Source organism: Nipponia nippon, unplaced genomic scaffold (assembly GCF_047370975.1).
Source record: "Nipponia nippon isolate SJK-2023a ecotype South Korea unplaced genomic scaffold, ASM4737097v1 scaffold_16, whole genome shotgun sequence".
Classification (NCBI taxonomy): domain Eukaryota; kingdom Metazoa; phylum Chordata; class Aves; order Pelecaniformes; family Threskiornithidae; genus Nipponia; species Nipponia nippon.
The window spans coordinates 12,036,347-12,048,617 of record NW_028262332.1 but is presented as its reverse complement, the minus strand read 5'-3'; the positions used below and the strand labels follow the sequence as shown (position 1 = coordinate 12,048,617).

General features: G+C 41.3%; 1 protein-coding gene across 5 annotated transcripts in view; it reads right to left on the bottom strand.

The window, feature by feature from the left end:
* The window catches only part of GOLGA1 (golgin A1), an 18,332-nt gene extending 6,061 nt beyond the window's left edge, over positions 1-12,271 (bottom strand). The window contains exons 1-17 of one of the 5 annotated variants that reach the window (XM_087753362.1): positions 12,152-12,271; positions 11,376-11,687; positions 9,734-9,824; positions 8,406-8,480; positions 7,823-7,920; positions 7,240-7,272; positions 6,377-6,505; positions 5,898-6,067; positions 5,378-5,489; positions 5,158-5,253; positions 4,809-4,934; positions 3,524-3,619; positions 2,961-3,056; positions 2,537-2,689; positions 2,224-2,319; positions 1,390-1,479; positions 56-158 (exon numbers count right to left, since the gene is read on the bottom strand). In XM_087753362.1, coding sequence (XP_087609488.1) covers positions 56-158; positions 1,390-1,479; positions 2,224-2,319; positions 2,537-2,689; positions 2,961-3,056; positions 3,524-3,619; positions 4,809-4,934; positions 5,158-5,253; positions 5,378-5,489; positions 5,898-6,067; positions 6,377-6,505; positions 7,240-7,272; positions 7,823-7,920; positions 8,406-8,480; positions 9,734-9,824; positions 11,376-11,510 — 1,699 coding nt within the window. In that variant the 5' untranslated portion in view covers positions 11,511-11,687; positions 12,152-12,271. Of the gene's footprint in view, positions 1-55; positions 159-1,389; positions 1,480-2,223; positions 2,320-2,536; positions 2,690-2,960; positions 3,057-3,523; positions 3,620-4,808; positions 4,935-5,157; positions 5,254-5,377; positions 5,490-5,897; positions 6,068-6,376; positions 6,506-7,239; positions 7,273-7,822; positions 7,921-8,405; positions 8,481-9,733; positions 9,825-11,375; positions 12,061-12,151 lie in introns of those variants that run through there. The other 4 variants (XM_087753358.1, XM_087753361.1, XM_087753360.1 and 1 more) reach the window with 4 other exon arrangements.

Here is a 12,271-nt window from a genome sequence, read left to right as displayed (position 1 = left end):
AGAGACTGTACTTCGATAAAGCTGTCTGGGATACAGTAGACTCGTTTGGTCTAACCTTGACTGAGTTGGTTTAGTTCTTCCTTCTGTTTTAGAAGCATATCACATTTTTCATCAATCAGCTGATCTTTTTCCTTCATTAAGGAAGCCAGACGTGAAACCTTCAAAGCAGGCAAACAAACAAACAGAAGTCATTAAAGATATAAAACTAGAAGAGGGCATTGAAAGATTTCAACATATCTCAGAGGTTCAGAAATAGGTTTTTTTTGTGGGACGACTGGAGAAGAATTCTTGTATCAGTGACAAAGGCAGTGGCTGGTACCTACAACTGGCGGGGGCTGCCTGAGCTCTGTGCTAGGCAATCCAACACCTTGAAAAAGTGGTTTGTGCAGCATCAGTGTTACAGATAATACAATGCGGATGATGTCTGTGGTCTGTCCAGAGAGTCACAGAAGGCATCACCTCTACGATGCTGACCTCATTAAAAAGCACCAAAGTCAATGTGCTGTAAGAGCTGAAACATACTTCGCTTCTGATAAGCTCTGTGCCACAGTTACAGATTGCCTCAGAGCCAGCAGGTGGCAGCTGTAATGAGCAAAACCAGAGATTGCCTCATACCCCTTCTACATACAGCTGGACTAAGCAAGCACAGATCTACAGCAGTCCCAGAAGAATAAAGAAACCAAAAGATGGGACTAAATTCAGTCAAGCTTGCACAGTTGGCGGTTCCCAGCTTAAATAAACACAAGCTCACGTTATCCATCATGACTGTTTTTAATAAAAGAAGAGCAAAAGAAGACTACCTAGAATTTATATTTGGTTACTGGGTATAACCTCCTCCCTACGAGGAAATTTACAGTTTTAGAACTGCTGTGCTTCAGAGGGACAAAGATGTGACATAAGTGATAAGCACTGAAACAGAATGAATACGTTTCTTCAAAACAAACTGCCAGCTAGCTCAGGATGGCTGGCCCGCTGGGACGCACCATCTTACAGATTTAAAGGGCTCTGAAATACCAGTCAGCTTTGTTCTGAGCAGCTGTATTCACTTGCTACTCCCTGGTCTTCCCCGCAGTTGTTCACATTCAACTGCCACAACTTGCCATAACTCTTGAGCCTACAAACTTATGAATATCCTGAACTTTGCAGTCAGCAGCATTTTACATTCTTCCAATGGAATAACTCACCTAAGTTGATTACATTCTTGTGCAGGCTTTTACACAGACACCCTTAAGTTTCAAGTTTACTGAGGCAACCACTGCTGCCTTGCATGCTGAGGACATGATTCTGATTAATGTTCCTGACTGTTAGGATAATTAAGTCCAAATCTAGTCTGGTCTGTGCAAGGTGGGGAGCACCCAGATATATTTTAGACTGTCGGTATTAACCAACCTGCTGTTGTAATTCCTCTCTTTGTTTTCGTGTTTCTTCCAATGCCTTGGCGATTTCAACGCTGACAGTTTCTCTGCTGCTCAATTCATTCTGCAAAACAAGAAGTAATTCAGAGGTTACGCAAGACAACTAAAATCAAGTCAGTCTCTCATCTGTAAACCCAAATCCATTAGCAGCTAGAATTTATGGGTGTTCTAACACACCATGATTCATGCTTCCAAATGAGAGACATTGTTTTGTTTTACTGCACTGCTGCTATCTGCACATGTAAGAGCAACACAGAACTGATTTAAGAGGCCAAACACATCCAATGCTTAAAAAATCTTCTAGCTTGTAGTCTCTGTTACAAAGAAGCAGCTCCTTCCTACAACTGATCTTTATTCCAATTGTGCATCCAAGAGTAGCTACAGAAAAAACTTTCAACAATCTAAAATTACAGTCAAAAGACTGAGTATAAGCTGTAAATACCTGACCAACTCTAAAAATTTTTAACTTTTGTTTTGAATGCTATGAATGGAATTTTATCTTGAACTATTCTGTATTCATTACTGCTAGCAGGATTTAAAAGCTCTTCATGCCTGACAATACGGGAACGTATTATTTCTGCCTGACTTAGGCAGACCCAAGCATTCTGTTTCAGAAAAGGATCAGCCATTTGTAATGCTCCTCAAATGCATTTCTACTGAGTATCAAAAGATGATTTACAGCTGTAATTACACACAACTTGAATGTAATGTGACTCCAAGTACTGAGAATGTAAGACACTTTGCTGTTAACTGTTTCTCAAACTCGGCTCTGTATTTAACCAACGTCACTAACCAATCAAGCCCTTACCTTTAGCCTGTTCAATTCAGACTCTTGCTTTTTCAAAGAACTCTCATACTCTTCTCTGCTGCCATTAAGATTTTCATTTTCCTTTTCCAACTGGCTCTGTAAAATAAAGATTGCTTAAATACTAAGCACGATTATTCTAATGCTAATCGCACCTCAAATGCTTTGTTCATATTTAGTTTCTCAAAGTATGAGAATCTATTATAATGCTAGAAGCGCCGAGTAAGAACATTCGGACAACATGCAAGGTCTACAAGCCATGTTAAAATCATTCTGTGAAGACTCATGTGGCCCACTGAACAGTTTCTGTACTTACGATCTTCTGCTGAGTAGCTGTTTTATCAAATTCCCAAGCTGTTTCAAGAGCAGCAATTTGAGACTCCAGCCCAGTAACTTTCTGATCGTACTGATGTTTCTCACTTAAAATCTGCTGCTGTAGTTTACTTCTTTCATCCTCTAGATCAGTTTGCTTAAGAGAAATAAAAGAACACTGCATTAATAAAATGGGATTTTGAAGCTCTGACAAGAATCGCACACCAGTCCGTGTGACACATACTCAAGACTGAAGCAACACTATTCCTTTGGCAGCAGCGTCACGTACTCACATACAGACACTAGTTTAGGAGAGAAACAGTAAGAAAACACTTGAGTAACGGAACAAACGCAGAGAAATGAGTCTCTCTGGGGATGCTGAAGACTGATCTGCTACTGGTCAGTGAAACATCATGCAGCATACTCACCAGCTTCTGGATCTTCAGATCCCGCTCAGCAGCTGCTTCTTTGCTCTTTTTCAATGCTTCTGTTGCAATCTGTAGTTTTTGTTCCAGTTCTCTATTCTAAAATATAACCGTACATTAAATTCCTTATCCATCGGCATCTATGTTATTTGAAAAAATGTACAGAATGTGGGATGACCCAGTAGAGGAAGATAAGCATTAAAACCACAAAACCACATAGTTCAGAGAGACTGCCTGCTTGACACATGCTGCTTTTAAAAACTCTTCACCACACCATTACCCCCCAGCAATGCCTGCACTTCAGCTATTTGTTTCTTAGGGAAGAAACGCATGAGATCTCTAACTTCGTAACCTCTAGGCCCTTCTCCACCACCGAAGGTGGGGAGATGACCAGAGACATTGATCAATCAGACTTTCCTTTCAAGACTAAATGTGACATGCAGTCTCACCTTTGGCCGAGAGCAAAAGTGCAGTGAGGGGAGGAGGTACAGGGCACAGAGAGGCTGGAAACAGTGGGAATCTGGGACACATACACACACACAACACGGGACCAAAACAAAACTTACCTGTGTTTCCAATCGGTTCACAGTCTCAGTGTGATGTGTTCTGTCTGTTAGTAGCTGCTGCCTGGTTTCATCCAGTTTCTGGTCAAGAGTAGCTTTCTGAAGATTATATTGAGATGAAGAACAAGAGAAAGGATGGACAAAGAGATAAGATTTTTTTAATTAAGATTTTCCTTTATATTTCATTAATAATGTCAAACTTAAATGGAACAGTTATTTTGATGTGCAGCACAGCTCTGCTCTTGGGAACCAGCAAGTCTGATGCTCCTGCATAGGGCTGCCATAGACGGTGTTGCCCTGAGGATGACATCAGTAATACTAAGACATCATTAATACTAAGATACTAAGAATGGCATCCTGCCATGATCCAGATGTAAACTCTAATCAGCAGCCAGGTCATAATTTTCTAATCCAGGCCAAGTTTAAGGGATTAAAAAAGGTTTTTTGAAAGCTTAACTTTTTCTGCATTGCAGCAAACACACAAACAAAGAAGGTAAAAGCTTTGCTAGTTATGGTAGTTACTTTCCAAAATGTTTTACTACCCCTACATAGACTTTAAACTGGCTTGAGTTTACTAAGCCAAGTTCATTTATCACAGCAACACTGAGCTGATGTGTCTTGTAGACAAGCCTGACCAAGGAGGAGCATGCCTTCCCTCATCTCCCCAGGACCCAGCTGGGGAAACACTGCTCCAAGCTGATGCTGAACAGGAGCATCAGTGCTCGAGAAGAGATCGGGAAGTAATGAGAGAAAGAGCATCGACCAAAGCAAAGTTCTTTGTTTTCAGCTGTTTCTTAACACTTCTGAGGCTCAAGCTTTCAATATATGACATTCTGTTTGTACAACTATGTGCAAAAACAGTTCCCCTCCCTGTCCCGATGCTTTGCAAGCCACAATAATAGGAGACGAAGAACAGGAAAAGCATGCACTGTTCTCTGTGAGGATTAACCAAGAAAACTCTCAAGTTGTTCTACCTCCTGTGGGCATATTAAAAAGTTGCTCTTTTTTTTTCTAAGCAGTCAGACGCATTGCCTAAACAGACAATGCAGAAAGACCAAAGACATCTGTGCGATATCTACGTAAACAAGCTCAGTGTAGCCATAAACACGCTCAGTGTAGCCACCCACACGATCCTGTCCAGCACAGACAGCGTGCCAATATACATTGAAGGGACAAATGTGCCTGCATTACATCATCATATATTCTTTCCATGTGTGATAAGTAACGTATGTCCTAAAAAAATCTCACTAAGATTGCACTTCTAAGCAGTATATAAATGTATAATTACCTCCTTGAGTAGCTCCTGCACGTGTTCATCCCCTGAAAGGTTTCTTTCCAGCTTTTTTTCCAAGGAAGACACTTTCTCCTGCAGCTGTTCAGTAAGTTTATTTCTCTCGGCAAATTCAAGAGTCACCTGTGAGAACAAGAAATCACAGAAACTTTATTGTAGCAAAGCTTTCGTCTAATCCATTGTGGTTTGACTTTTAAAAGTGCCATGAGAGAGAGAAAAGTCCTATCTGAAACGACAACATGATCCTAAAACAACTTTCTAGACACCAAATTTCAAACTCACAGCGCATTACCCAAGCGTACACCTTTACACCAGCCAACAGCAGATGCATCTGAAAACACTTAACCTTTTGCTTGTGTTGTTCATATTCCGCCTTCAGAGATTCATGCTCCACCTGTAACATTTCCAGTCTCTTCTCACAACCAGAACCAGCAACTCGAGCCTAAAAATTTTGAGAAATTACTTGCTTTGAAACTTAGGTTTCCAAAAAACACATAACTGATATCTAATCTAACTTCTGCAGACAAGGAGCTCTTTGAATCAAATCTCACTTAACTCAAACTTACATTTTGCAAGTCTACAGAAAGCTGCTGAATGACAGTTTGTAGCTCCTGTTCTCTTAACTTCAGAGCAGTGATCTTATTTTCTGCATTTGTCTCAGCTGTCATTAGTTCATCTCTTCACAGAAAGAGAATAAAAAAAAAAGTGACATACTGTTCCAGAAAAATAATCTTTAGCAGATAATTCTGCTTCTTATGAAAATGGACTACGCAACATCAACAAGATTTTCTTGTCCTAAAACCAGCCACTACTTGATTATACATTTTCCAAAAAAATTGACAGTTAAGCATTCAAACTATGAAAAAGAGAAATCATAACAAGCTTACAAAACCCGAAACAAGTACTACTTTAATTGGCTTGAAAAGAAATATAAACTTGGCATTTACATCCACATCGGCACACCAGAAGCAATTCTTCAGTCAGCTCACTACATATAGAAACTCTTCCAAAAAGACAGAACTGGGCACAAAGTAAAAGTACAGGGGAACTGCATGCACTGCTCCTCATGAAACACCACATCCGTACCTCTGGGCCTCCAGCTCCAAGAACTGCTGCTGCAACTCTTGAAGATCTTTCCTTAGGCCTGATGACTCGTTGCTTGCATCCTGAAGCACCTCTTTAGTGCGGGTTAGTTCTCGAGTGCACGCCTCTAGTTCCTGCTCTGTTTTGCTCAGAGATTCTTCCTTTTTCAAAAGCTGAATATTAGAACGTTATCTTTGACAATACAGATGACCTGGTAATACTGATAAAGTCTTCCCATTGAAACTCATCTTTTTTTATTAAGTTATGAGCTGAATTAAGTGAAATAATAAATTACTCCCAGAAAAGTCACTGCTGAACTAAATTATGTAATATTGTATGCATGCACCTACTGTTAGGACTTTGACACTGACTGAGGCCGTATACAAGCATTAAGGCTAAAAAAACTAAGGCAGAGCTACCATTAACTTGGTATGCTAGCAGAAATTTTAGGAAAGGAAAAAAAAAGTTTAAAAGAATCTTACCATGTGCTTAACTTTGGCAATTTCCTGCTGCTGAAAGCCCTCCAGTTCATCAATTGCATCTCTTTTTTGAAAAAGGTTCAAACTCTGCTCCCTCATTTCTTGTAACTGTGTTTCAAGCATTTTTTTTTCCTGATAAACCAACAAAACCAAAATGAATCCAAGAATGTCTGTATGCTCATTTCAAGTCAATGGGAGTTTAGTTAAACTCTCTGGGAAAGGAATCTTGTCTTGCAGCCAAGACAGTACTACACGTAGAACTAGAAGCTCTTCCACATTCATGTCACAGTAGGCAACGTGGAACAAATTACCAAACTTCAAAAAAATCTCCAAAAAAATCCATATTCATTACAGTGCAGCCAATGATCACCCAACTGAACTCTTAAAAATGGACAGCAAATAGTGGCATGTTTAATGTCTTCGTAATCAGAGCTACTTTAAAATAGACTAAGCTAAACAGCTGGAACAACTACAAGATTGAAATCCTGTATTAAAAAAATCCCTACCAAATAGTTTCATTTATTTTTGAAACAGATGACCTACTGCAAGACCTCAGGCGAAGCCACTACCTCCTTCTGCATCCCAGCTGCCTCCTCTGTAATAACCGAAACTATTGTTCCACCTTACAGAAGTACATCTTTCTCATCGTAACCCATCATTCTTTACTTCCCCACTGAAAAATAATTCCAGAAATATCTCCTGAAGCATTTGGGCTGGTAACGAAGGCAAATCTCTGGCCTCTCCCACTGAACGAAGATCAAATAGAGTTGAGCTGTAGGAAGTGCGCAGGCTGGTGTTTACAAATACACAGACACACAAAAAAACCCAAACCAAAACAAAAAACCAAAACACCAAAAGTTAATTACCTTTTCAACTTGACCCAGTTTTTCCATCCACTCCTGAACAAGAAAGAAAGGAAGAAAAAAAAAAATAAAAAAAAATCAAAATCAATTTGTAGACTTTCAAGGACAGCAATTATGGTTAAAAAAAAGAGAAGAATTTGTATTGTTAACAGAGATACTAACCTGTGGTAATGATAAAAAAAATCATCAGCAAAAGAAAAGTAACCTCTGGTGTTTTAATATATAAAGGCTAAGGAATCATTCATGCTATACAAATACATAAGCTTTATGCAAGTAAAATAAAATAAAAGTGTCAACAGGTCTACTGCAATTGAATCTTAACCAGACATAAGTGCAAGCTTAACCTTTCATTAGAAATTGTTGCGGGCTCTTATTAAATACAGTAAGAACAGTCAGAACAATGACAAGTCCTACACCATTTCTGGCATTTTAACTTAATACTCCCTTCTTTCCTCAACGTTGGCACGCTAAGCAAATACAATGCAGAACAACTATTTTAATTAACGGCGACACCTGCTTAAAACATCAAGGTCATGCACTCAGATCTCACAGACAGACAAAAGCTGAGCTGTTCAAGCTCTGTTACCTGGTCCTTTTTTTCTAAGGCCAAAGCCATTCCTTCAGCCATCTTGGCTCGACTAGCCTGGTGGGCTTCATTCTGCTCCTGAAACTTCCTCATGGAGGCTATCAACAGAGAATCACCAGCTGTATTAAAAACTCATCTTTTAAAATTGCTTCTCAATTTTCTGTAAGTTATTTATAACTTTACAGAGCTGCTTCTGCAAGCAATTAGCCCCCATCTTGACTCTCTAGCACTAACGCTGTGCCACTTATTACCTCATACTGCTTGTACGTTGGACAAACGCCAGAAATAACAGAAGATAGCAGTGCTGTTCCTCACTGCATTATAACAAAGTTAGAGGTTTCAAAAAGTCCTTCCTGCACGTTAGCCCCAAATTTGGCAAAAGGAGTAAAATAACAGCTTTGTTCAACAGCCGACAGGCTACTGCTGCTTTTCACGCTGTAAATAAGGCAAGAACCTGTGTTCTATTTCTTCGCAACCTAGAGGCGCACAGTTTGAAATCAAATGATTAAAACACCTGTACCTCAAATGCGTTTCCTTCCAACCATAACAGTTTTCAACTTTAAAAAAGAAAAAAAGTACGTACAATCCTGATGCTTTTCTAATGCATTTTCGAGCTTCTCTTTTATCTTCTGCAAGTTTCGGATCTGATCAGCATAATCTTGTGTGAGGAAGGAGAAGCACAGACCAGGAATGAACAGACATTGGGGAAGAAAATATTTAAAAAAAAAAAAAAAGAAAAAGAAAAAAAAAGAAAAAAGGATGAGTGGAAAATGACGATGATTTTCTCAACCAGAAAATCATTCCTGCTGAGGAAAACTTGGGTGACCATAACAATGAACACAAGCAAATAGTTCTGCACTGTCCATCGGGCGAATGGTTGGTACAAACAGGAGGACCTGTCCCAGGCGTGCTAGTTACACACAGAAGGGCGGTACCAGAGAATGAAGAACTATCCCCACTTTCCACTTCATTCAAGAACAGGGATCTATTTAACTCTGTTTAGGAAAGGTTTCTCATTGGAGGACGCGAGGATGGGGCAATTCACAGCCGCTTGCATCCTCGTTCCATACTGCTCCTTGTTCAAGCCACACAGTATTTCCGAGGCTGCGCCCTGACTGGTGGTCCCGCACGGCTAACGAACTTGCGCTCTCACCACTACCATGCCTACTGAGCCGAGCTGACAAGGCAGGCAGTTTTAAAAAACAAAACAAACCACACACACACCCACCTTGGAGAAGTTAAGGATTTACTTACTGATCGGGCTGCTTGCACGAGTCGGTACCTAGCGCCTCCCTCTCTCGTACTAAGCCCCGACCAGCACTTTTAAGTTTACCTTATGCAAACAGGTGAACACTTTCCCCTTTCAAGTTGCAATGGGAAATAATCTTTGAATCCTCTATTTTCTTGAACTGAGCAGGAGCCTGATAAGCCTCCCGAATAAATTAAAATAATCCTGAGCTGGCCATAACCTCTCCTTTTTATCTGAGAAAGAAAAAAGCCTCAAGACTGTTCTATGTGAAATCCTTTGCTTTTTCTTCATTTCAAAGTTCACTTCTTTAAGAATGGCACTGTGTTACTGTCAACATCAGAAAGCTTAGATCCTAAGAGAAACAAACCATTACTTACACAGAATAAGTAAAATAAAAGCGGGGAAAGACTGTTTGAAGCATGGGGACAGAAAGCCATCCCAGCTGCTCAAAACAATCACATAAATGTGTTGTGAAATCAGCAGAAAAGAGTCAGTCGTCTTTATAAAAAATCAGTTCTATTGGATGCTACCTAGATGACAATCAACAGGGTTGTTACAAATCCATTTTCAAAAAATGCTAAACCCATGTATTTTTAATAAATGAAAACACTTAAGTTCAAAGGAAAATATTTCCTAAAGTAATATGTAACCAAGACACATACCAGACAGCTTGACCTCCAGTTTTCTTATTTGTTCATTTCTTCTGAACAACTGGGACGAAAGATCCTCTCTAGAGCTGCTTCCATCAGAAGCCTTGGTAGAAAAACAACACTCACGTAACTTACAAAATTTAGAAAAAGAGATCCTGCCATATACTAACTCTATGATAATGAACACTATCCCACCTAGGAATAACGCGTCAGTTTTTCACATGAAGGGGAAAGTTGTATTAGCACAGCAGAATGTGTAAAAAATGCTGAAGAAGAAAAACAGTAAGGGCTTAAATAGTCAGCTCTGCAATGCTGGCCCGTTCCATGAAATACAATGCTTTTAAAAGAAGCTATAGCTGAAAACTCGTTGTTCAAACTGATCGCTGAGGACACAGCATAATAGAACGACTAAGGAGGAAAAAAAAAATCAGGCTTTACAGTACAGGTTTCAGGATGGGTCAAAGCGAAAGTCTTTTGGAAAACTAAGTAAGCAGAAAAGAAACAGTAACGCTCTTTGTGTGGGATAAGCTCGCTTAAGCACTAATGCAGCAGTCTTCCCATGCAATGGTCTCGCCATGCAAAATCCACTGCATAACTGACTTATGATTTTCTATGGGTCTTGTTGCTCCACAAAAATCAATATTAAGAGTAGTTAAATGAGTACTGCTGAAACAACTAATTCTTAGATGTTTTCTGAAAACCACTCAAGACTCCAGCTACCCTCATTATTTGTTTTCTGTTCTCTAAACTCACAAGAGGGTCAATAAAATTTCTACGTGAGAATTTGCTAAGTGCAAAAAAATTTCAGAGAAACACAAGACTTAATGTATTTCCATTGTAAAATGTATTTAAACATTAGGAGTTCCAACTTTCTGCTTAACAGAACTGGAATTTCAGCCAAGCTTCAGAAAAAATGAGTTAAAATTCAACCCGGTAAATAACTTCTCCTTTTTGCAAACAGCAAAACAGAATCATAAAATGGCGTGCTGCAATACAGCGGGTACTGTTGGCTCCAACAGTGGAGCGACGCCGTGTCTTAATCCGGGTTTTGAAAAATACGATAGCCATCAAGGGGCAGAGGTGCCAGAGCATTACAGGGTTTCATTTAACCCGCAGGCTCCTGGAGTGGTACAGCTTGCTTAAACAACGCTTTATAACGAAAGAGCGTTTAAACCAGACATTGGAGGAACTACAACAGTTCTGAGCGCAGCAAAACCGAATACACATTGCATAAACGATCTGCTGAGTAGGAAGAGTAACAGGAAGCCAAGAGGCAAACGCAGGTCCATAGCAAGATCACAGCTAACCAGTATCTACCTTGTGTTCCTACTGCTTCAGCAATTAACTTTACAAATAGGTATCTTACACATTACTAGAATTTTATGTCTGTTTAACAATGTTCTGTATTAACATAGCTTTGTAACTCACATTTACATGGGAATACAAGCCTCCTAGTAACCACTACGGTTAACATACACACGTTTTCCCTTCAGTATTTAAGTTTATTCAAGCTAACGATTCATTTATGCATTAAGACGTACAAAGACAGTGCAATACATATTCAATTCATATGCTAGACTTAAAATGGTTTTCTGTAAAGCTGTGATAGAAAAGCTGCAAGAGACATCAAAGTTCCAAGCAAGGGGTAACTTACAAAGTCATCTCCGGAGTCCGCTCCCACGGACGTAATCGACTCCTTGCTGACAGAGCGGGGTATCCTGGCAGCTCCTCCCGGTCTGGGCGCAATAGCTGCCTCTTCTGCTATCTTCTTCTTCAATTTTGCAAACATTTTACTGCTCTATTGCACTGAAATAGCCAGGTACTTTGAAAAGCCACTATCTCCAATATGGTTAATATACTGATGCTCTGTTTAAAGCTTCCAGATGCCGACATTTAATTTTGCACCTCATCCACTCAGTTCTATTGCATTTCTAGTTCCATTAAAGCCTTCATAGACTAACAGTACCTGCAAATTAACGAGATACGGTTTCCGCACTAAAAATTTCTACTCGTATTAAGCATTTGAAGATAACGAAATGTCTTTAATAGCGCACCTGTTATAACTCGCTAAGAAGAAAGTCACCCAGCGCAGAACCCTCCACAGAAACAAACCCCAAGCCATCCCACACGGTGACAGCGGGGCTGGCCCCGCCGGGACGGGCAGCGGCCGGCGGCCCTTGCGGGAGCGCTGCGGGCGGCCCGGCGGGCCTCCGCACTCGGCCCCCGCCCAAAGGCGAGGCCGGTCCCCGGCAGGCCGGTCCGCGGCGGCTGCTCCCTGCTCCGAGGCAGCCGAGGCCCCGCCGCCGCTCACCCCCGGCCGAGCGCCGCGCCCCGGCCCGGCCCGGCCCCACCGCCCGCCCGCCCCCCCCCCCGGTTCCCCAGCCCGGCTCCGCGGCCCGCCCCGCCCCGCCGGCTCCCTCACGCCCTCACCGCCCATGGCCCGGCCTCGCCGCCGCCGGGACCCGGGGCCGCCGCCGCCGCCGCTTCCCCTGGCGACGCTGACCCGGAAGCGCCGCGCGGGCCGGAAGCGCCGCGGGCCGGTGCGCAGGC